The sequence below is a fragment of the Podarcis pityusensis genome (genome assembly GCF_964106645.2).
Source record: "Podarcis pityusensis genome assembly, chromosome: 1".
NCBI classification, from domain to species: Eukaryota; Metazoa; Chordata; class Lepidosauria; order Squamata; family Lacertidae; genus Podarcis; species Podarcis pityusensis.
In genome coordinates this window covers 65,148,663-65,166,587 of record NC_138028.1, presented here as the reverse complement: position 1 = coordinate 65,166,587, position 17,925 = coordinate 65,148,663, and the positions used below count along the sequence as shown (strand labels likewise).

The 17,925-nt window shown below is 40.1% G+C and overlaps 1 protein-coding gene across 3 annotated transcripts in view; it reads right to left on the bottom strand.

The window, feature by feature from the left end:
* ELP4 (elongator acetyltransferase complex subunit 4) overlaps positions 1-17,925 on the bottom strand; it is a 149,791-nt gene that overhangs the window by 42,848 nt on the left and 89,018 nt on the right. Inside the window, exon 10 of one of the 3 annotated variants that reach the window (XM_080983752.1) lies at positions 7,159-7,257. The exons of the other annotated variants lie outside the window; for them this stretch is intronic. Within the exon in view, the coding sequence (XP_080839878.1) occupies positions 7,174-7,257 (84 nt within the window). The 3' untranslated portion in view covers positions 7,159-7,173. Of the gene's footprint in view, positions 1-7,158; positions 7,258-17,925 lie in introns of those variants that run through there. 3 annotated transcript variants of the gene reach the window in all.

The following is a 17,925-nucleotide window of genomic DNA, read 5'->3' as shown; positions in this document are numbered from 1 at the left end:
TAGGCACAGCACTTTCAAAATGCAACTATCTATTATAAACAGTAAAACACAGAGCTAGAAGGATTAAGAATGTCGTCTTCTAATCCCAAGTAGCTTAATCTCAATCACCACCCACAGAATGTTTTTACATGACTTTCAGAAAATGCTCAGACTTCCGCTTTTCCAGCAAGAAGGAATTTTATACAAAGCCCCTTGTGTGCACATTAACTTATCAAACACTGATATCTTCTGCTAAAGTCAGGCAATTACTTAACACTAACATGCACAGATCTATCTGTATTGGAGCCCCCAGAGAGCTTTGAATTATCTGCATAATTGCAAATTTAGACCTTTTCAAACACTATTCTTGCATTTCATAAGCTTTTGTTTGTATCGAATACTGCCAAAAATAGACAATCATACTTCTTTTAAAAGCCTAGATTTAATTGTTGACTTGTATTATAAAATATCATGATAGAGATGGAACCTGGATTAATTTATAAAAGAGAGAATGATCTACTAAAAAGCAAGACAGTAAATCACCTTTAAACACCAAACACAATTTATTTCTGACTTTAAAACTCATCCTCAAAACATTAATCTACACAAAGGCCAGAAACTGAATGAAACATAATTTGTGGAAACTGATACCTTTCATCACAACCTCTAGCTGAAAAGGTCATTAGATATATTATATCTAAGTGAGCAGCTTATCCCTGCTTCATTACTGATAATTAAGGCAAGTAATATTTTCTTGACAGTAATGTGTCCAGTAAGAGATATAGTCTAGTTTGCATAAAATAAGCATTAATTACCAGAATAGTACCACAGATAAAAAAAATTAAGTACCTGTGTAACATGGTTTCATTATTTTTTCTTCATTTCCTTAAAGAATTAGCAGACTCAGAAACATAATGAGCATATTAAAAATCAATTTTCAGGCACCTATTGAAATTCATAATATATGCAACAAAAAGATTTTCTCTATAAAAGCAGCAAATATCAAGGCATTCTAAAATGGTTACATTACTTTAAATATCAAATGCCACTTCTTTCCTGAGTCTAGGCCAATGATTCTACATTATTTGATGCAGTACTTAGATCAAGTTTTCAAATAATCCTGAGGGCTTAATCAGGAACATTCTTATAGTCAGTTCTGGGAGAAGGAGAAACATTAAAATTGAAAACTTGCTCTACAAAGTTATTACACACCCCAAATATTCCATACTCTTGAAAAAATGCAACTTATTGAAAATTGATTCGCTGTCACTTTATCTGATGAAAGACAAAAGTTAGGGTCTAACATTAAGCAATACTAATTGCATCACTTGCAATCCTGTATTTTGTTTTTCTTTCTCCAATTACAGGTACAGTTTAACCCAAGGCAATCCTTGAGGCCTTTCTTGGCATCTCTTGGCAACATTTGATGCCCCCCTGCAGTCTTCATGCTGCCTTTCCAAAGCCAGGTAAGCAAGGAGCTGGGCTTTGGAAAGGAGGCATGAGGGTCCTAGAGTCCTCCTATCCCCAAAGCTGAGTTTTTGTTGTTGTTTAGTCGTTTAGTTTGGGACGCAGGTGGCGCTGTGGGTTAAATCACAGAGCCTAGGACTTGCCGATCAGAAGATCGGCAGTTCAAATCCCCGCGACGGGGTGAGCTCCCGTTGCTTGGTCCCTGCTCCTGCCCACCTAGCAGTTCGAAAGCACGTCAAAGTGCAAGTAGATAAATAGATACCGCTCCGGCGGGAAGGTAAACGGCGTTTCCGTGCGCTCTTCTGGTTCGCCAGAAGCGGCTTAGTCATGCTGGCCACATGACCCGGAAGCTGTACGCCGGCTCCCTCGGCCAATAAAGCGAGATGAGCGTCGCAACCCCAGAGTTGGCCATGACTGGACCTAATGGTCAGGGGTCCCTTTACCTTTACCTAGTCGTTTAGTTGTGTGTCCGACTCTTCGTGACCCCATGGACCAGAGCATGCCAGGCACTCCTGTCTTCCACTGCCTCCCACAGTTTGGTCAGACTCATGTTAGTAGCTTCAAGAACACTGTCCAAACATCTCGTCCTCTGTAGCATTTCCCAATTTGGGGAAGGAAGGATGTGGGAGAGCTCTAGGACCCTGTTAGAGCCTTGTGTCTGCTTCCCAAAGCCCTTGTCTCCTATCCCAGCTTTGGGAAGATGACAGGAGGGTTGGGACAAGTCAAGTGTGCAGCCCGCAGGTTCTGTGTTGAAGTAGTATTGCATCCCACTTGATATGAAAAGTTGGACCACCCTGGCTTAACCCTTGCTTCCCCACAATGATCTCAATGACACCCCCTCTCCTGCTACATTTGGCTTAGAAAACAGTTTCCAGGAAAAAGAAGGTCACTGTACTGACAGAGTGGCAAGTTGCTTCAGCCCCTTTTTCAATATTTCTGGCACTATCTGATAGAGGAACTGCATTACTACTACTTGTGTAGATGTATCCTTATTTTACTGGTTTGAATGTAGTTTTGGAGCCAAAGCTTGAATCCTGCCAACTGTTTCCATAAGACTCTGTCTTGCTGCTATTTTGGGTATTTCCTGAGCATTGATCCCAAAATTTTCATTGTCTGGGTAAGTAGAAGCAGCTGTGATTTAGGCACCCAGGACAAGAAAGCAAAACATGTGTACTAGTTGCCCTCTATCAACATATAATGAAGGAGGATCTTTTGTTGTCTATGAAGATGCCTTCCACCCTGCCCTGTCTCTAATGACAGAAAGCTATCTGGGAGGGTCACAAAAGAAAGCTTTGCTCTTCTGTAGAAAGTTTATGTATGCAGGCTCCATAAAGAAAAACAGATGAGCAGCGAAACTAGGGATGGTGAAAATCCGACCCCACATACATTCAGTTGTTATCTTAAGAAGGTGATTGGGGGAAGGGGATAATAGAGGTGTATAACATTATGCAGAGTGTGGAGAAAGTGGACACAGTTGTTTTTCTTCCTCTCTCGCAATACTAGCTCCTGGAATCATTCTATGAAGCTGAATGGTGGGAGATTCAGGACAAATGAAAGGAGGTATTTCTTCATGTAGCACAGTTAAAACTATGGCATTTACTATTTACTATGGCATCAACTTAGATGGCTTTAAGTAGGGTGGAAGAGGATTAGGCTATTAGTGGCTAGCAAGGATGGATATATACTACTTTCAGGATCAGGGGCACCATGCCCCTGAAACCAGTTGATGGGGAAGAGCTATTGCCCTGAAACCAGTTGATGGGGAAGAGCTATTGATGGGGAAGAGCTATTATCGTCATCTTCTCTTGAGGGCTTCTCATAGGCATCTGGTTGGCCACTGTGGAAAACAGGGTGGCGGGCCTTGGTCTGTTCCAGCATTTTTATTCTTATGTCCAGACTGGGCTTCTGGATTGTCTGGATTTGAACAAATTATATGCCCAAATTAGTCTCAGATGTACAAGTTGTGTTGCAATATTGGTGGCATATGATCTGAGACTTAGGTCCATACAACCAGACACATGAGTTGTGATAACAGTGCCTGAAACTATGAAGTTTCCTGGTTTCAATAATTTGGTTAGCAGACACAAAATGCCTGGTTGAGGACTGTCTGCACAAATTTGGTTTGGCACATCTGTAGGAAATTCCTTTGTCAGGTTGTATAGTTCTTTCTGGAATTTCTTAGTGGAATTTGAGGATAGCTAAGATTGCGGGATAAATTATGCTTTTGCTGATTACCTCAGCTTGGGCATAGCAGCAGCAGAACTCTATGTAAAAATCTAATAGGTGTCTGAGCCTATGAAACTTATGAAACCACTTTCCATGTAGTATTTGACTGCACAACTGACATGCTAATGGGAGGGAGAGAGAGAGATTGCATTTTTCTTATGACATCATAATGTGGGTTGAGTAGTTAGTTTTTTTTAAAAAAATTACTTTCATCCTGTAAAAGAAACACCACCCTGAAGACAAAATAGCTGATCATCTGACAAAACTGAGAAACTTCACACACACATCAGCAAAAGGCCCAGGATCACTGTTTCCTGAAGCTAGAGAAAGATTGGGACATTGCCCTCAGCATTGAATATATTTTCACCAAGGAGATATAGCTACAATTAAATCCATTCTAAAACTATTGTTTTGATCATCATCTAATTACTACGCTAATTCATGTACCAATAAAAATTATCAAGGCTCTCAGATTATTTTATCTACATCAGATTACTTTAATACTGGTTGTCTCACTTAGGATCACTATCCCCCTTTGTAATATAAAGTTTATCAAAGTTTCTGCTCTGCTCTGAAATTTAAAATGGTGTGAATAGCAAAAAAAAAAAAAAAAAAAAAAAAGGATGACGTTAATCAGGTTTAGAAAACCACAGAAGGCATTGGTTGCATGTTTCACAGAAACATGGCTTCATTTTTCAAAATTCTACACTATTATTTGGAAAGAACTCTGGTAAGGATGGTAAACTGGTAAAACTGTTTTACCTCTTTTTTTGGAATGGAGCAATAAATTTCACACATGCATACACACTCATTATCATGGACATGCAATTGATAAATTGTGGAGAAGGCACATGCAAGCTGGCCCTGTCCCCATGCCTCTTGTACATGTCCCTCGTGCTGAATTCCTTACTTTCCTGTGCTGTGGGGAGAAGGTCTGCATGGAAGTTGCACTCAGATTCAAATCAACTTGGGTAGAAGCCCCATGCAGAGCTCTCCCTGTACAACAGGGAAGGGCTGGGGACAGAGCAGAAAAGTGAGAACCGCACAAAGATATTGGAGGCAAGGACTACATTCACATCCCTAGCCCTGGCTGCACTTTGACATTCATGTGTTCAGGAAAATGATTGAACACTTTTTTTTTACGGCAAACTAAAATGATTGGTGAGGAACTCTTATGCATCCACACCATTAGATATACCAGCCACAGCTTGTACTGAGCATGTGAAATGAGTTTAATATTTGAGCAGCAATAGTCAGTATCAGTAAAACTCTTGGGAGCAAAGCCAAGCACATGATAGACTGCTTTGCTCCATTACGCACAATCCATGAGCTGTTTCAACGACAGTTCTAGTACTTCAAGCTGCTTTCTGAGAACAACGTACATTCCTGTCAGAAAACTGAGTTAGGCCTGAAGTCTAACTAAATGGTATTTCACTGTTTTAATATATATATTTGCCAAAGTAGTCAGTGATGAATGCAAGAAGAAATAAACCAAAGCTCTCCGATTCCCATGAAGGTGTAATGGCAGAACACCTTTTCTCTTGCCTTTATGTCTTGTGTCTAAAAAGATGCTATTATGTTAACTGACAAAGTGGGCAACAATTTAAGTCAAATTTTATGACAGCATATATTTTAGAAAAAATAATTTTCAGTGGAAAGGAGGTGCTTTGCAAACTAAATAACCATATCTAAATAGTTGCTTCTGAAGCTTTACAAGGAACTCAGGATTAACGCTTACTTTTACATCTTTTGTTTCTATTTTTAACTTCTCTGTTCTATACATATTAATAACGAAGGCAGGTTTTTTGTTCATTTGATTGCTAATAGGATTAAATATCTCAGATGTCAAACGCATATTTGAAAATCCCCTAATTACATTCTTAAGACGATAAACTATTGATTGCCATATTGTGACTCATAAAGAATTTAGTTGCTAAACTTCTTTTCTACAGCATGTGCATTCATTTCCTTGCCAAATAACCTGGAGAGTACCAGAAAAACCAGGTAACCAAAATATCACTTCATCATGGAATATGTTATACCCATTCTTCGTTATTGTTCAGTTTTGAGAGTCAAAATGCAAATAAAGCATCACAATTGCTCCAACTATGTATTAGACCATTGTAAATCTCCCCTTCCTGGTAAGTTGCTTAATCAGTTGGTTGCAGCTCAAGTTCAGGTGTTTTTGAACAACACATGAACCAGGTGCAATCTTATTTCTGGTACAGGTTTGGTCACTCTAACTGATAACCTATACCTGGTGAGGGACGGGAACAGTGTGAGCTTGTTCTGAGCTTAAACTAGACATTTCTAGCCAGGGTTGCACTCCACCTAAAAGATCAGGTTTGCACAGGAAATTGAAACATTACAAAATGTGCATAATAAAAGAGATAATTATTTCAAGGTAAGGGACATGATTGTAACACACAATGTTAGGGAGTAGATAGGATTTATTGTTGGTCATCCTTCTTTCTTTTCTTGAATCATACAAATGTAATACTTTGATTATGCACCTTTTGGTGACAGGGATATTGCTAAAATTCTTGCAAACTGACCTGAAGCTAAGGAATAGGACAGGATAAGGAGTTGGACCCAGACTTTTAAGTGACTTTTGCCAATTCCCACACCCCCTGCAGCCCCTAGCACTACCTACATTATTGTTCTTTTCTTAGCAATTGCTTGATTTACACAGTCGATGTTAAAATTATATTTATGGTTATTACAGAATAAAATGGCTCACTAGTACTACATTGTCGTATCATAAATAAACATCACTGCACTACAATAGCACTAATTGAAATGTGCAAGAATTCAAAGTCTACAGGTTTACCATGAAGGAGTGGGAGGACACAAAATGACAGATCTTTATAGCAGAAACTTGCATCTACTAATACTGATAAATGTTGCTCACTTTTATAATAGGATTATATACAAGCACTCAAACACCAGTGTTTTCTACTAATGAGCACCAGACATCTTAGATTCAGAATACTAAGTGCATGCAACAAGGAAAGAAAGTTCTATATTACTCTATGGTGTTTTTTATCAAGTTACCTTGAAAATTAACATTATTTCATAATGTTTTAAACAGAAACATTATATTTTAAAAAGCACATTAAATTAAGCATTAGTTTAAGTCTACCTCTATTTACCCTGCAAAAAATATTCTAATGAAATATAGAATTACAGTGGTACCTCGGGTTTACAAATTATAGAAAGTTGCTAACTCATGATTTCCCATTTTATCAACTGATTGTAAACATCACATATAGACAAAGACCACAATTCAAATAACCTGTTGCACAGGTTGAAAGTGTCAACTGCACACAAAATTGGCTGCAAGCCACCTTAGATCTAAATCATGTTGAGGCTTCCACCTGCCCTGGAATCTCTGTTTTTTGTGTCTTGCTTTGGTCCTTCTGGAACAGGGTGGGAAATGGCACCAAGGGCAGTGAAAAGAAGAGAAATTTGGCAAAATTGCAAAAAATTGCCACAACCAGATCAGAGTCCCTTCATTATAAGATTGAGTTTAAGGATTCTTCTTTGTAAATAGTATCCATGCCCACCAAGGTTCCTCACTTGAGCCTGTGTCAAGGAAAAAAGAGCTTGAATTCAACAAAGTCAGACTTTGCAGGAGTAGTGGAACTTCTACTTGTGCAATGGGACTTCCCCACTTCCTCCCCCTACCCCCCACATCTGCTCTGTGTGCCCCCCCACTCTTTGGAGCAGATTTAGGAGTGACACAACGATGGGGGGATGGGAAGTCCCATTGTGCAAGTCATTCTGCTCTCACATTTATTGATCATTCCAAAAGTGTAAACAGCCAAAATATTTTACACATAGTTGTAAATTCCATATACATTTGTAAAAATTGTATTGTTTAATGCTTTCAACAGCCATGGCACTTTTACTCCAATTTTATATCATTAAATATAAAGGAGAAAGGCAGTAGGCAAGAGGACTAAGCTGAACTCTTCCCTACTTCAATGTCTATGTGTTATGAGTTTGTGGGTGCCAGACTCCTCTAAATTTCTGGGTTCAATAGGTGATAGAATTTAAGGTTTGGGGTGCTAAAACTGGGTGCCAGCCCATGAAAATCCATGCCTATTTGGGTGAGAAACTCTTGCAAATGATGTAGGATATGTTGTGGGAGGGTGAGGACATATGGAGGAATAGGTGGAAATCCACTTCCTTGTGCTAATTGGAATAGAAATTTAGGATTCAAGCCAGTATTTGGGTGGGGCTAACCTTATTCCCACAACACCCCACCCCCCTTTTTGAATATATTATTTGTCTCATCTACATCAGGAATAACTAACCACTCAAGACATTGTAGAAAGTAGTGTTAAAAAGAATTTTTCATTGGCACAGGTAAGTTACTGTGTTCCAAGCAGATGCTGGAGTTAATGATTTTCCCAAGTAAGAAGTGAATCATTAGTTGTATAACCATGGTAATGATACGTGATCCTTAAACTCCTTATTTTAACTTTATGTAAAAATTATGTACTTTGCTATATGAGTTCTTACTAATATAAAACAAGATTCTAGTTTCTTTAATGAATTGCCTAAAAAAATCCTTGCAAACATAAATGGCACTGATATGGAAAAATTAAAGGTAACACACTGAAAAAGAAGAAGTGTTTTTTGTTGTTTTTTAAACCTCTCTCCTATTTCTACATGCTTGGTTAAAAGTCTCTTGACAGAAATAAAAAGATCCTCCCCAGCATATGGAAGAGTTGCTATGCCCTTCCGGGGATGGTCTGTAACTATGTTCACCTCAGGCACGCCAAGGAGAGGTGAATTGTCAAATGTAATTTCAATCACTGGGTGGTTTGGTTGAGTCAGATTAGTTGTATGCAATCATGATAGATAGTTTATCCCAGCCCCAAACTGCCACTTGGGAAATCTTGCACGCAAACGAACAGAAACTCAGTCATTATTAGTGTCAAGAAGGTATACAGAGGCAAAATTTGGTTGGCAGCCAGGCAAGATGAATCAAGGCGAAAAAGTGACCAATTGCATGTTCAAAATGGAAATTGATAGGCACATTGTAGTTTGGGGAGGTTTTAAACACCAGAAAAAGTCATATATTATTAATTGTTCAATGATTAATATTTTAAAAGTGTTCTTTATGGAGAATTTTCTTTAAAAGTCAATGTAAATTAAACACATTAGTGTCCCAATTTTTAAGCCTTTATGGAAAGAACTGTATTGTGGCAAGAAAACATATATATTTTATGTAAGAGTATAAAACTAGTCTGCAAGTACAAACATTTCCCCCCAAAATGAATCATAGCAAAATAATTGCTCATACTAAAATGTTTATATCAGTATCATTCTGTTTACCAAATTTAATGGCTATTTCAGTTTGATGAATCACTTCGTATTAGAGAGGTCATTTTCTCTATCCTTTTGTAAGTACTGCTTAATAATGATTTGCCCTCCAAAGCTATCAGTGTTAGAGCAACAAGATGTTAAAACACTAAGGTGAGTAATCACCAGGTTGGTCCATTAGCAAAAAATTACTGGGAGAAAAAGCCATCAGGTTTCATAGCCTGAAGTGATATGCTCTGACAAATCTAACAGCTCTTTCTATGTCATTCCTAATGCACTTGTCACTCAGTATTACCCATCCTCATTAATGACAATGGGAAAGTTTATCTTGGTAACACGTTTTAAATCATCCACTCTTTACAATGGGACCATGAAATCTCTTATAAAACATGAGGCGGGAACTACATTGACAACAAAAGCTCTTCCTGGCAGCTTTACTCTTAATTCCTGTTCAAGGAATAATCTGTTTATCATAAAATCATACAGAACAATATATTAAATGAAATCTGAAACAAGAATAGGTAGTGTGATTTTCAAACACATAAGTATTTTTACAACATTGGTACTAGGTTACAAACGTTATTTTAAACTAGCATAATTTATATGGCTCCTTGCTTCATCTGTAAATGACAGGATCTGAAAACTATTTTCCTGGAAATTCAGAAATGCTTAAAACAAAAATGCAAAAAGCACTTTCATTTGTTTCCTCACACTATATTCTGCCTTTCCTCTTAATTAAAGTGCAAGGTGGCTAAAAATACAAAATAGAACAATCACAATAAATAAGTTATTGTTAAAACACAACAAATCATGATATAAAAAAAGAAATAAAACAGCAACAACAGCCAGCAAATTGCCAGTTACATTCCAAATGGTTAGACAAAAGAATTTTTACTTTACTCTTAAATATGGCCAATGTATGAATCACAGAGTTGGAAGGGACCCCAAGGGTCATCTAGTCCAACCCCCTGCAATGAGATGTCCAGATGTCATTTGGGTGGGAGTTGCATAATGCTCTCTCTTGTGCCATTGTCAAACTAGTAGAATATAATGCTCAGCCAACAAGAAGGGTGTCTCCAGCTGATCTTAGTAGTTGGGTAGGGCAATACTGGAGAAGCACATGGGCCCCAAATCAATCACTTACAACTTCAGTTAATCCCACTAGCTCACAGGCAGCTAGTGAAGAGATCTGAGGACCAGGCTAATATGATCTACTCTTGCTACCCCAGATAGCAAATGGGCAATGGCATCCCACACCAGCTTCTCCTTCTGGACCACCTTGAAGGGGAATCCCACATAGAACACATTACAGTATATAGGAGGTTATTAGCAGATGGGTAACTGGGGGCAAACTGTTCCTGTTCAGGAATGGTTGTAGCTGATGGACCAACTGAAGCTAGACATAGGTGTTCCTCACCACTGAAGTCACGTGGCCTCCAGCAACAGTTTAGAATCAAGGAGAACTCCAAAGTTATGAACCTGGTCTTTCAGGGGTTGTGCCACACATTCAGAACAGCTTTCTCTCTAATTCCTGGTCTTGGGAACCACTGACCCACAGAGCCACTGTTTTGAGAGGATTCACTTCAGTTTAATGGCCCTCATCCAATTCATCACATCAACACTCTCTTCTTATTCAGACGGAATGAGTAGTGCCGGGTATCATACATATATTGCGGGTATTGCACTTCAAACCCTTGTACGGATTTGTTTGCTTAGTAATTCATAAATCCCTTGCAAATTTTCAAATATTTATTTAACTTGTTTAAAAAAGCAATATAGCACTTCCTATTTAAAAAATTCAAAGCTGTGTATTAAAACAATAATAAAAAAAACAAACAGAAACAATAATACATGATTTCTGATAATATAAAAATCACAAGAATACAGTAACCATAAAAGCTGACTGCACCCAAGCAATATTAATGGCTAGGAAATGCCTAGGCAAACAAGTATGTATTCCACATGCTTTGGAAACATAATACTATTAATGTATGCCCTATTTCTGAAAGGAGGATGTTTCACATGATGGTTGGTAGCACTACTATGAAGTGGTCACATCATGCATTTTTGAAGGCTGCAAATTATGATCTTACTGCAGGGTTTCCCAAATTTGGGTCTCCAGCTGTTTTTGGATCACAACTCCCATCACCCTTAGCTAGCAAGACCAGTGGTCAGGGATGATGGGAACTATAGTCCAAAAACAGCTGGAGACCCTGCCTTACTAAATTGGCAGGTCTATGTGGTAGAAGGCATTTTCTTAAGGAACACTAGACCAAGTTGTAAACTAACAGTAGATCCTTAAACATGGCTTGGTAACAGAGTGACAGTTAGCCCAGTTTCTTTAACAGGTGTTACACGATAATGTTAGGGTGCCTCACCGAGCAAACAAGCTCCTGCATTTAATACCAACTGCATATTCTTATTTGTTTGTATATTTACTTTTTGATTTGTATACGACTCTTCATCCAAAGATCTCAGGGCAGCACAAAATGCAAAAACTGAACCAAAAACAGAGCAAACCAATACCCCCCCCCCAACACATTTAAAAGGACATAGAATAGTCCAGTTGAAGAGGAACATTTTTGCTTGGGGGCAAAAGATGTACAGTGGTACCTTGGGTTAAGAACTAAATTCGTTCTGGAGGTCTGTTCTTAACCTGAAACTGTTCTTAACCTGAGGAACTGCTTTAGCTAATGGGGCCTCCCGCTGCTGCCGCTCGATTTCTGTTCTCATCCTGAAGCAAAGTTCTTAACCCGAGGTACTACTTCTGGGTTAGCGGAGTCTGTAACCTGAAGCGTCTGTAACCTGAAGCGTCTGTAACCTGAGGTACCACTGTATAATGAAGGCGCCAGGCGAGCCTCCCTGCAGAGAGCATTTTACAAACGGGAAGCCATTGCATACAAGGCCTGTTCTTGTGTTGCCATCTTCCAGACCTCTTGCAGAGGAGGCACATGAAGAAAGGCCTCCAATGATGAGATGATAATCACAGGGTCCAGGTCAGTTCATATCGGGAAAGAGGGTCCTTGAGGTATTGCTATCCTGAGCCATTTAAGGCTTTATGGGTCAAAACCAGCACTTTGAATTGGGCTCCAAAACTCATTGGCAGCTAATGCAGTTCGGCTAGGATCAGTGTAATATGCTCAAAGCATCTTGCCCCAGAGAGCAACCTGCCAGCTTAATTGTGCACCAGCTGAAGTTTCTGAATTCAGTGCTGCTCTCTGGAACTAGTCCCATAGGTAGGAAAAATAAAGAACTGGATCTTTGAAAATATGTCAAATCATTTCATAGACATCCATAAGACCTCTAGTTAGAAGGGTATGACGGAGGCGGGGAGACTTGTATCCAGAAATATGCTAATTAACAGATAACCGTATGCACTGACCCACTGGCACAAGGCCTCTGTAAACTGCATGGCAGCATCTCTGGAGTTTTTAATCTTCATAATATTAATAGGCTTGTGATTTTTACTTTTTGGTCTACTAAATGCAGAATGACTTCAGACGTGATGCAAAGCATCTCACAGAAGCCCAGTAAAAGGAAACCTGAGCCATTCATACAGAAGATATGTGTCAGATCCAAAGTCAGCTGCAGTTTATATTTGATTCAAAAATAAAGGAAGCAGGAAAACCATTGCTATGAATGCTATGGACATGCTACATCAAATTACATATTAAGTAGGTTCTGATAAGAGAACTGCCAATTCAATCTACTTTTAGCCAGCTGGAATGCTTACTCTTAAAGGGAAGAAAAAGCAATGTCAGGCAAGATATGTGACCCACGTGTAAGCAGGTTTCCACACAGGTATTGCTTACTGGATCAGGAACTAAGGCAGTAAATTGGATGTGCATCCAAGCATGGATGAGATTTATCCACCATGTGTCGCTTTCAATTGGATGTGTATTCCAGTCCATATCCAAATGTTCATCCCTAACCATATATAAATACCCTTTTGAAGAGTGACAAAAGCCAGTAAGATGCATCATCCTTTGGGCCTCATACTGTCCAGCCCTAGAAAAATCCAGTTATTATTCTGCAAAGTTCTGAAAATATTTTGGATATGATTTTTTTTTACACATCATTAAGCATTAATGCCTCAATGTGCATAATAAAACAAAAAGTTACAAGAAAAAAGTAACTATAATGTTGTTGGCATCCATCTGTATCAAAAGTCAATGAAGTGTGCTGTGGGGGGGAGCTATACTCAGATGTATAAAATAAAATTTACAGGGACTAAAGCTATTTTAGGCTTCTGTCCTATACACACTTAACTGGGAATAACTCCAACAGAACTCACTGGGGCTTACTGCTGAGTAGATGTGTACAGGATTGCACTCTAAGATATTTAAGCACAGACTTGTATTATATTACACAGGGAAGCTCCTGGTAGTTATTTATTGCAATACCTGCCCACATTTAATATTTATGCTGCCTCACACTCCATTCATTTTTAGAGAGAATTAAAGAAGCAGCTATAATAACTCTGCCAATAAAACTGTGATGGCCTGGGATTCCGAGTCTGAGAGTGAACCGGAGGAATCCCAGCCGGCACAGGAGTCCCCGCCTCCAGGGCCGGCTGAACTGGGGCAAGGCCTAGATGCTGAGGAGCCTGCACCTGTGCCAGATCCTCAGGGGCAGGCACCAGGTGAGACCATTCTGGCCCCAGAGGTGCTGGAGGCTACAGGTGAGCCTCCCCCGGGGCCCAGTAACCCTTCGGCCTCTCCTGAACTGCAGAGGCTTAGGGCAGAGAGGCGAAGGGAACTGGTCTCTCCCAGGAGGAGTGCTCGCCTTAAGGCCAAGAGAGGCGGGGCTCCTGGGGGCCGGGACCGCCCCCGGCCTTAGAAGAAGATAAAGGTCAGGCAGCCCGGTCCCAGGTTGCGGGAGCAACGTCGTTGTGGAGTACCTGCTTTACCCAGACCTAGATCTGCACTCCCAGTGTGCCTGTTCCACGCCCGGCTTCCTGCTCCTGACTCTCCGGTGTTCCTGTTCCTCGCCCAGCTGCCCGCTGCTGACCCACCAGTGTTCCTGTTCCCCGCCTGGCTCCCTGCTTCTGCTCTACCAGTGTTCCTGTTACCCGCCTGGCTTCCTGCTGCTGCCCTACCAGCGTTCCTGCTCCCCCGCCCGGCTCCCTGTTTCGGACCTCGCGTCTCATCTAGTGATTGTCTACCCTGCTAGTGACTCTGGACTGAACTTCGGCTACGGTATTAGTACCTTCCCCCCCCGGGACCAGCACAAAAACTATGGGAATGTTATCTTTAGTTCTGATGATGCAGACCCAAGCAGAAACAGCCATGGTCATGGCATTGCTGTGCTCATGAAGAACTAAGCTACATGCCATTCAGCCTTTCGAAGCTACAGTATTTATGTATTTATTTATTTATTGGCACTGCATGTATACGCAGTCATGCACGAGTCAATCACAAGTAAGTGGGGGATGCCTGTTGCTAAGAATTAACAACGTTATTAAGACAGACTATTGGATAGGTTATGGAACACATGAAAACCAACTGAACCTGTTTGTTTCGACTACGGCAGACCAACATGGCTACCTACCTGTAACTGTTCATCTAATGAAACTATTAACACAGAGGGAAAATACTCTAATATGGAATATGTGTACCTGGAGCTTTGCATGAGTGAAAACTGCTTATCTGAGCATGGGAGGCAGATTGAAAGTATATGGGTAAAAAATGTAGGAAAGGAAAACAACAGTGATCTTACTGTAGGTGTCTGCTATGGACCTGCAAACCAAACTGATAACTTGAATGATGCCTCCCTACCACAGATTACCAAACATTCAAAAAGGAGAGATATAGTACTCATAGGAAGTTTCAACTACCCTAATATGTGTTGGAAGTCAAACTTTGCCAAGACTGTAAGGTCCAACAAATTCCTCAATTGACTCACTGACCACTTCATTTCCCAGAAGGTGGAAGAAGCAACAAGGGGGTCATCTCTCTTGGACCTGGTCCTCACCAACAGGGAGGAACTGATTGAAGAAGTGAAGGTACAGGGAACCTTGGGAGGAAGTGATCAGGCCTCTTTGGTTTCATTATAAACACACAAGGGAAAGCTGAGTGTACTTGGACATGCATGCTGGATTTCAAAAAGCTTAAGGAACTACTGGGTGAAGTCCCAAGTGAGATGGCACTGGCTGCATTACACTTCCTACTCAGATTATCATAATGGTATTGGACCTGACGAGGGCTGCTTGCTCCTGTTCTGCTTAATTAACATGAGAATCCCTCCACCACATGGGAGCAGACCATGCTTTGGCTCCTCTCCATGCCAGTATTAAACCAATGAAACTGGTTAAAACTGGTGAAGAGCCACAATGTGGACTCCTCCTGTATTTATATTGCTGTTATTTTTATTTTCTTTAGTTGTTAAATATGTTGCACCATCCTTTCCACAAAAGAGGTAGAGAAAGATTGAGGCAGTTAACAACAGTAAAGTACAGATGGATAAAAAACAAAAGAACAACTACCTAAACAACCTTTATAGTGGCCATAAACAAGCAACCCTGAATCATTTGCCTGCTGTTAACAGGTGAACAGAGAAGCAGCTATACAGAAGTCCCTTGGAAAGTCACAGAACGTGAGAGAACCCATTCAGAAGGTCCACTCTCAAGTCCCTACCAAACATTCTTCAGATGCTGGTGGGACAGAAAGAAGGTCCTTTCCCAGAGATCCAAACTGGCTTATATGGGAGAATACAATATTTCAAATAACTTAGTCCCAAGTTGCACAAGACTTTCTAGGTCATAATCAGCACTTTTGAATTGTGCTTGGAAATGGTCTGGTAGCCAGTGAAGCTGATGTAACAGCAATCTGGCAGACCCACAATGAGTTTGTTATGGTAGTTTAAACAAGATGTAACTAATGCATGTGTTGCCACAGCCAAATCAGACATAGAATCATAGAATTACAGAGTTGGAAGGGACTTTGAGGATCATCTAGTCCAATCCCCTGCAAGAATATGCAGCTGTCCTATACGGGTATCGAACCTGCAACTTTGGTGTTACCAGCACCACACTCTAACCAACTGAGCTATCCAGGCTGACATCTCCAGGAACAAGTATCATTGGCTCATGAGCTTTAGCAGTATCAAAAGCACTCCTGGTTACTTCTGTGATATGGGCAATCATGTTCAGGGCTGAAACCAGAAGTAAAGTGAATCTAAGTCTCCTAAAAAAGTGCAACCCTATCCAAGACAGGGTGAGGTCCCACATGATCTTGGTGGCATAGGAAGGAGTGGCAGTGCAGCAACTCCCCAGCTTTAAAACTCCATCCTTAGTAAAAGGTCTATATATCTAAAGACTGAAATGACTGTATCGATTAATCATACTGTACTACAGCTTTCAGCTATGATAATGCTAATCATGAGGCACTGATATAAAAGCTGCCTTACTGGGAAAGTGTTCTCTGTTAAGATGTTTAAATTAATCCCTCACAAAGAAGACACAAAGAATGGTATTTCATTCTGCTTCCTGGTTCAATGTTCTTGAGCATAACCAAGGAGTGATCTGGACAGGCTGACGAAACCTTTCTCTGTCTTCTTCATCTGACAAGATTTTTGTGTGTGTGTGTGTGAAAACATACATAATGTATTATTTGCTTTTGTTGTACAGTTGTTATACAGTACAGATGGCTGAAAATAGCACTTCAATTTAAAATTCGCACTACGTTTTGCAATATAATTTGAGGAAAAGGAGACTAGATCAGATCAGAGAACTGCACCAACTGTGGAGGGTTTTCCATATGTAATTTGAAATGACATAGGGCTGGTTCAGATACCCTGAAAAATCCTGACCAGACAAATGAGAATTAGCAACATGGAATCAATTTCATCAAAGCACCTTGCTTATGAACCTCCCTGAGGTTTCTTCTTGTCAGTGGAGAGAATACTTAGCTAGATGGACAACTTGTCTGATGCAGAATGGCAATGCTTATGTTCTCAAGGGAAGCCTATTCTGATAGGCAGGTATTCTGACGGACCAGCATAATATACAGAATACATCCCAAAATGAACTGAAGAGCAATGCTGTAAAGACGAGAAGTGAAGTATCAAGGATGGGTATGGGACTGGGTATGGGTATGGGTAGGATGGCATCAGTATGTTTTCCCTACCTAGGGCAGTACGGTATTCAGAAAATAATTTCTTCATAATTGGGGCTGAGCAACTTTCTTGGCTACACCTCCATCTATTTTTTTGCATACAACCACAGGGCAATACTGCATAGAAAATAAAATTGTTGCTTTTTAATTGATTCAGTCAAAGGCATCCAGGGATCACCTGTGATGTGGCAGTGGCTACCACGGAAAGGGCTTTTCCACAGTGTCATCTCCGCTTGGAAATGTTCTTCCCAGAAAAGCTTGCATGGACCCATTTCTCATGACTTTTCAGCATTAGGCAAATATATTTTCACAGGCTTTTAAACTTTTATCACTTTGCTTGATTTGTTGGTTTTTTTATATATTGCTGCTGTTTATGATTATTTTCTTTACATTTCATTGTAAGCTGCACTGACACCTTTATAGAGTAGGGTGAACATCTTAATAATGACAATTGAAAAGACAAAAATTGGTGTGTATTATTATTATTATTATTATTATTATGTTTAAGTTTTGATACCACGCTTCATCTGAACATCACAGGTTGGTTTACAATAAAAAAACAAAACAAAAAACAAAAACAACCAGAATAACAAACAAAAGCAATACTCCCCTCAGTTTAAAAGGCCATAGATGGTTTAATTAGAGGCCTGGGAGACGAGGAATGTTTTTTCCTGGAAGCTAAAGATACGTAACAAGGGAGTCAGGCAAGTCTCCCTGGGGAGACCACTCCACTAATACAGAACCACTGCAGAAAATGCCTTGCTACCCTCCAGACTCTTGCAGAGGAGGCACACGAAGAAGGACC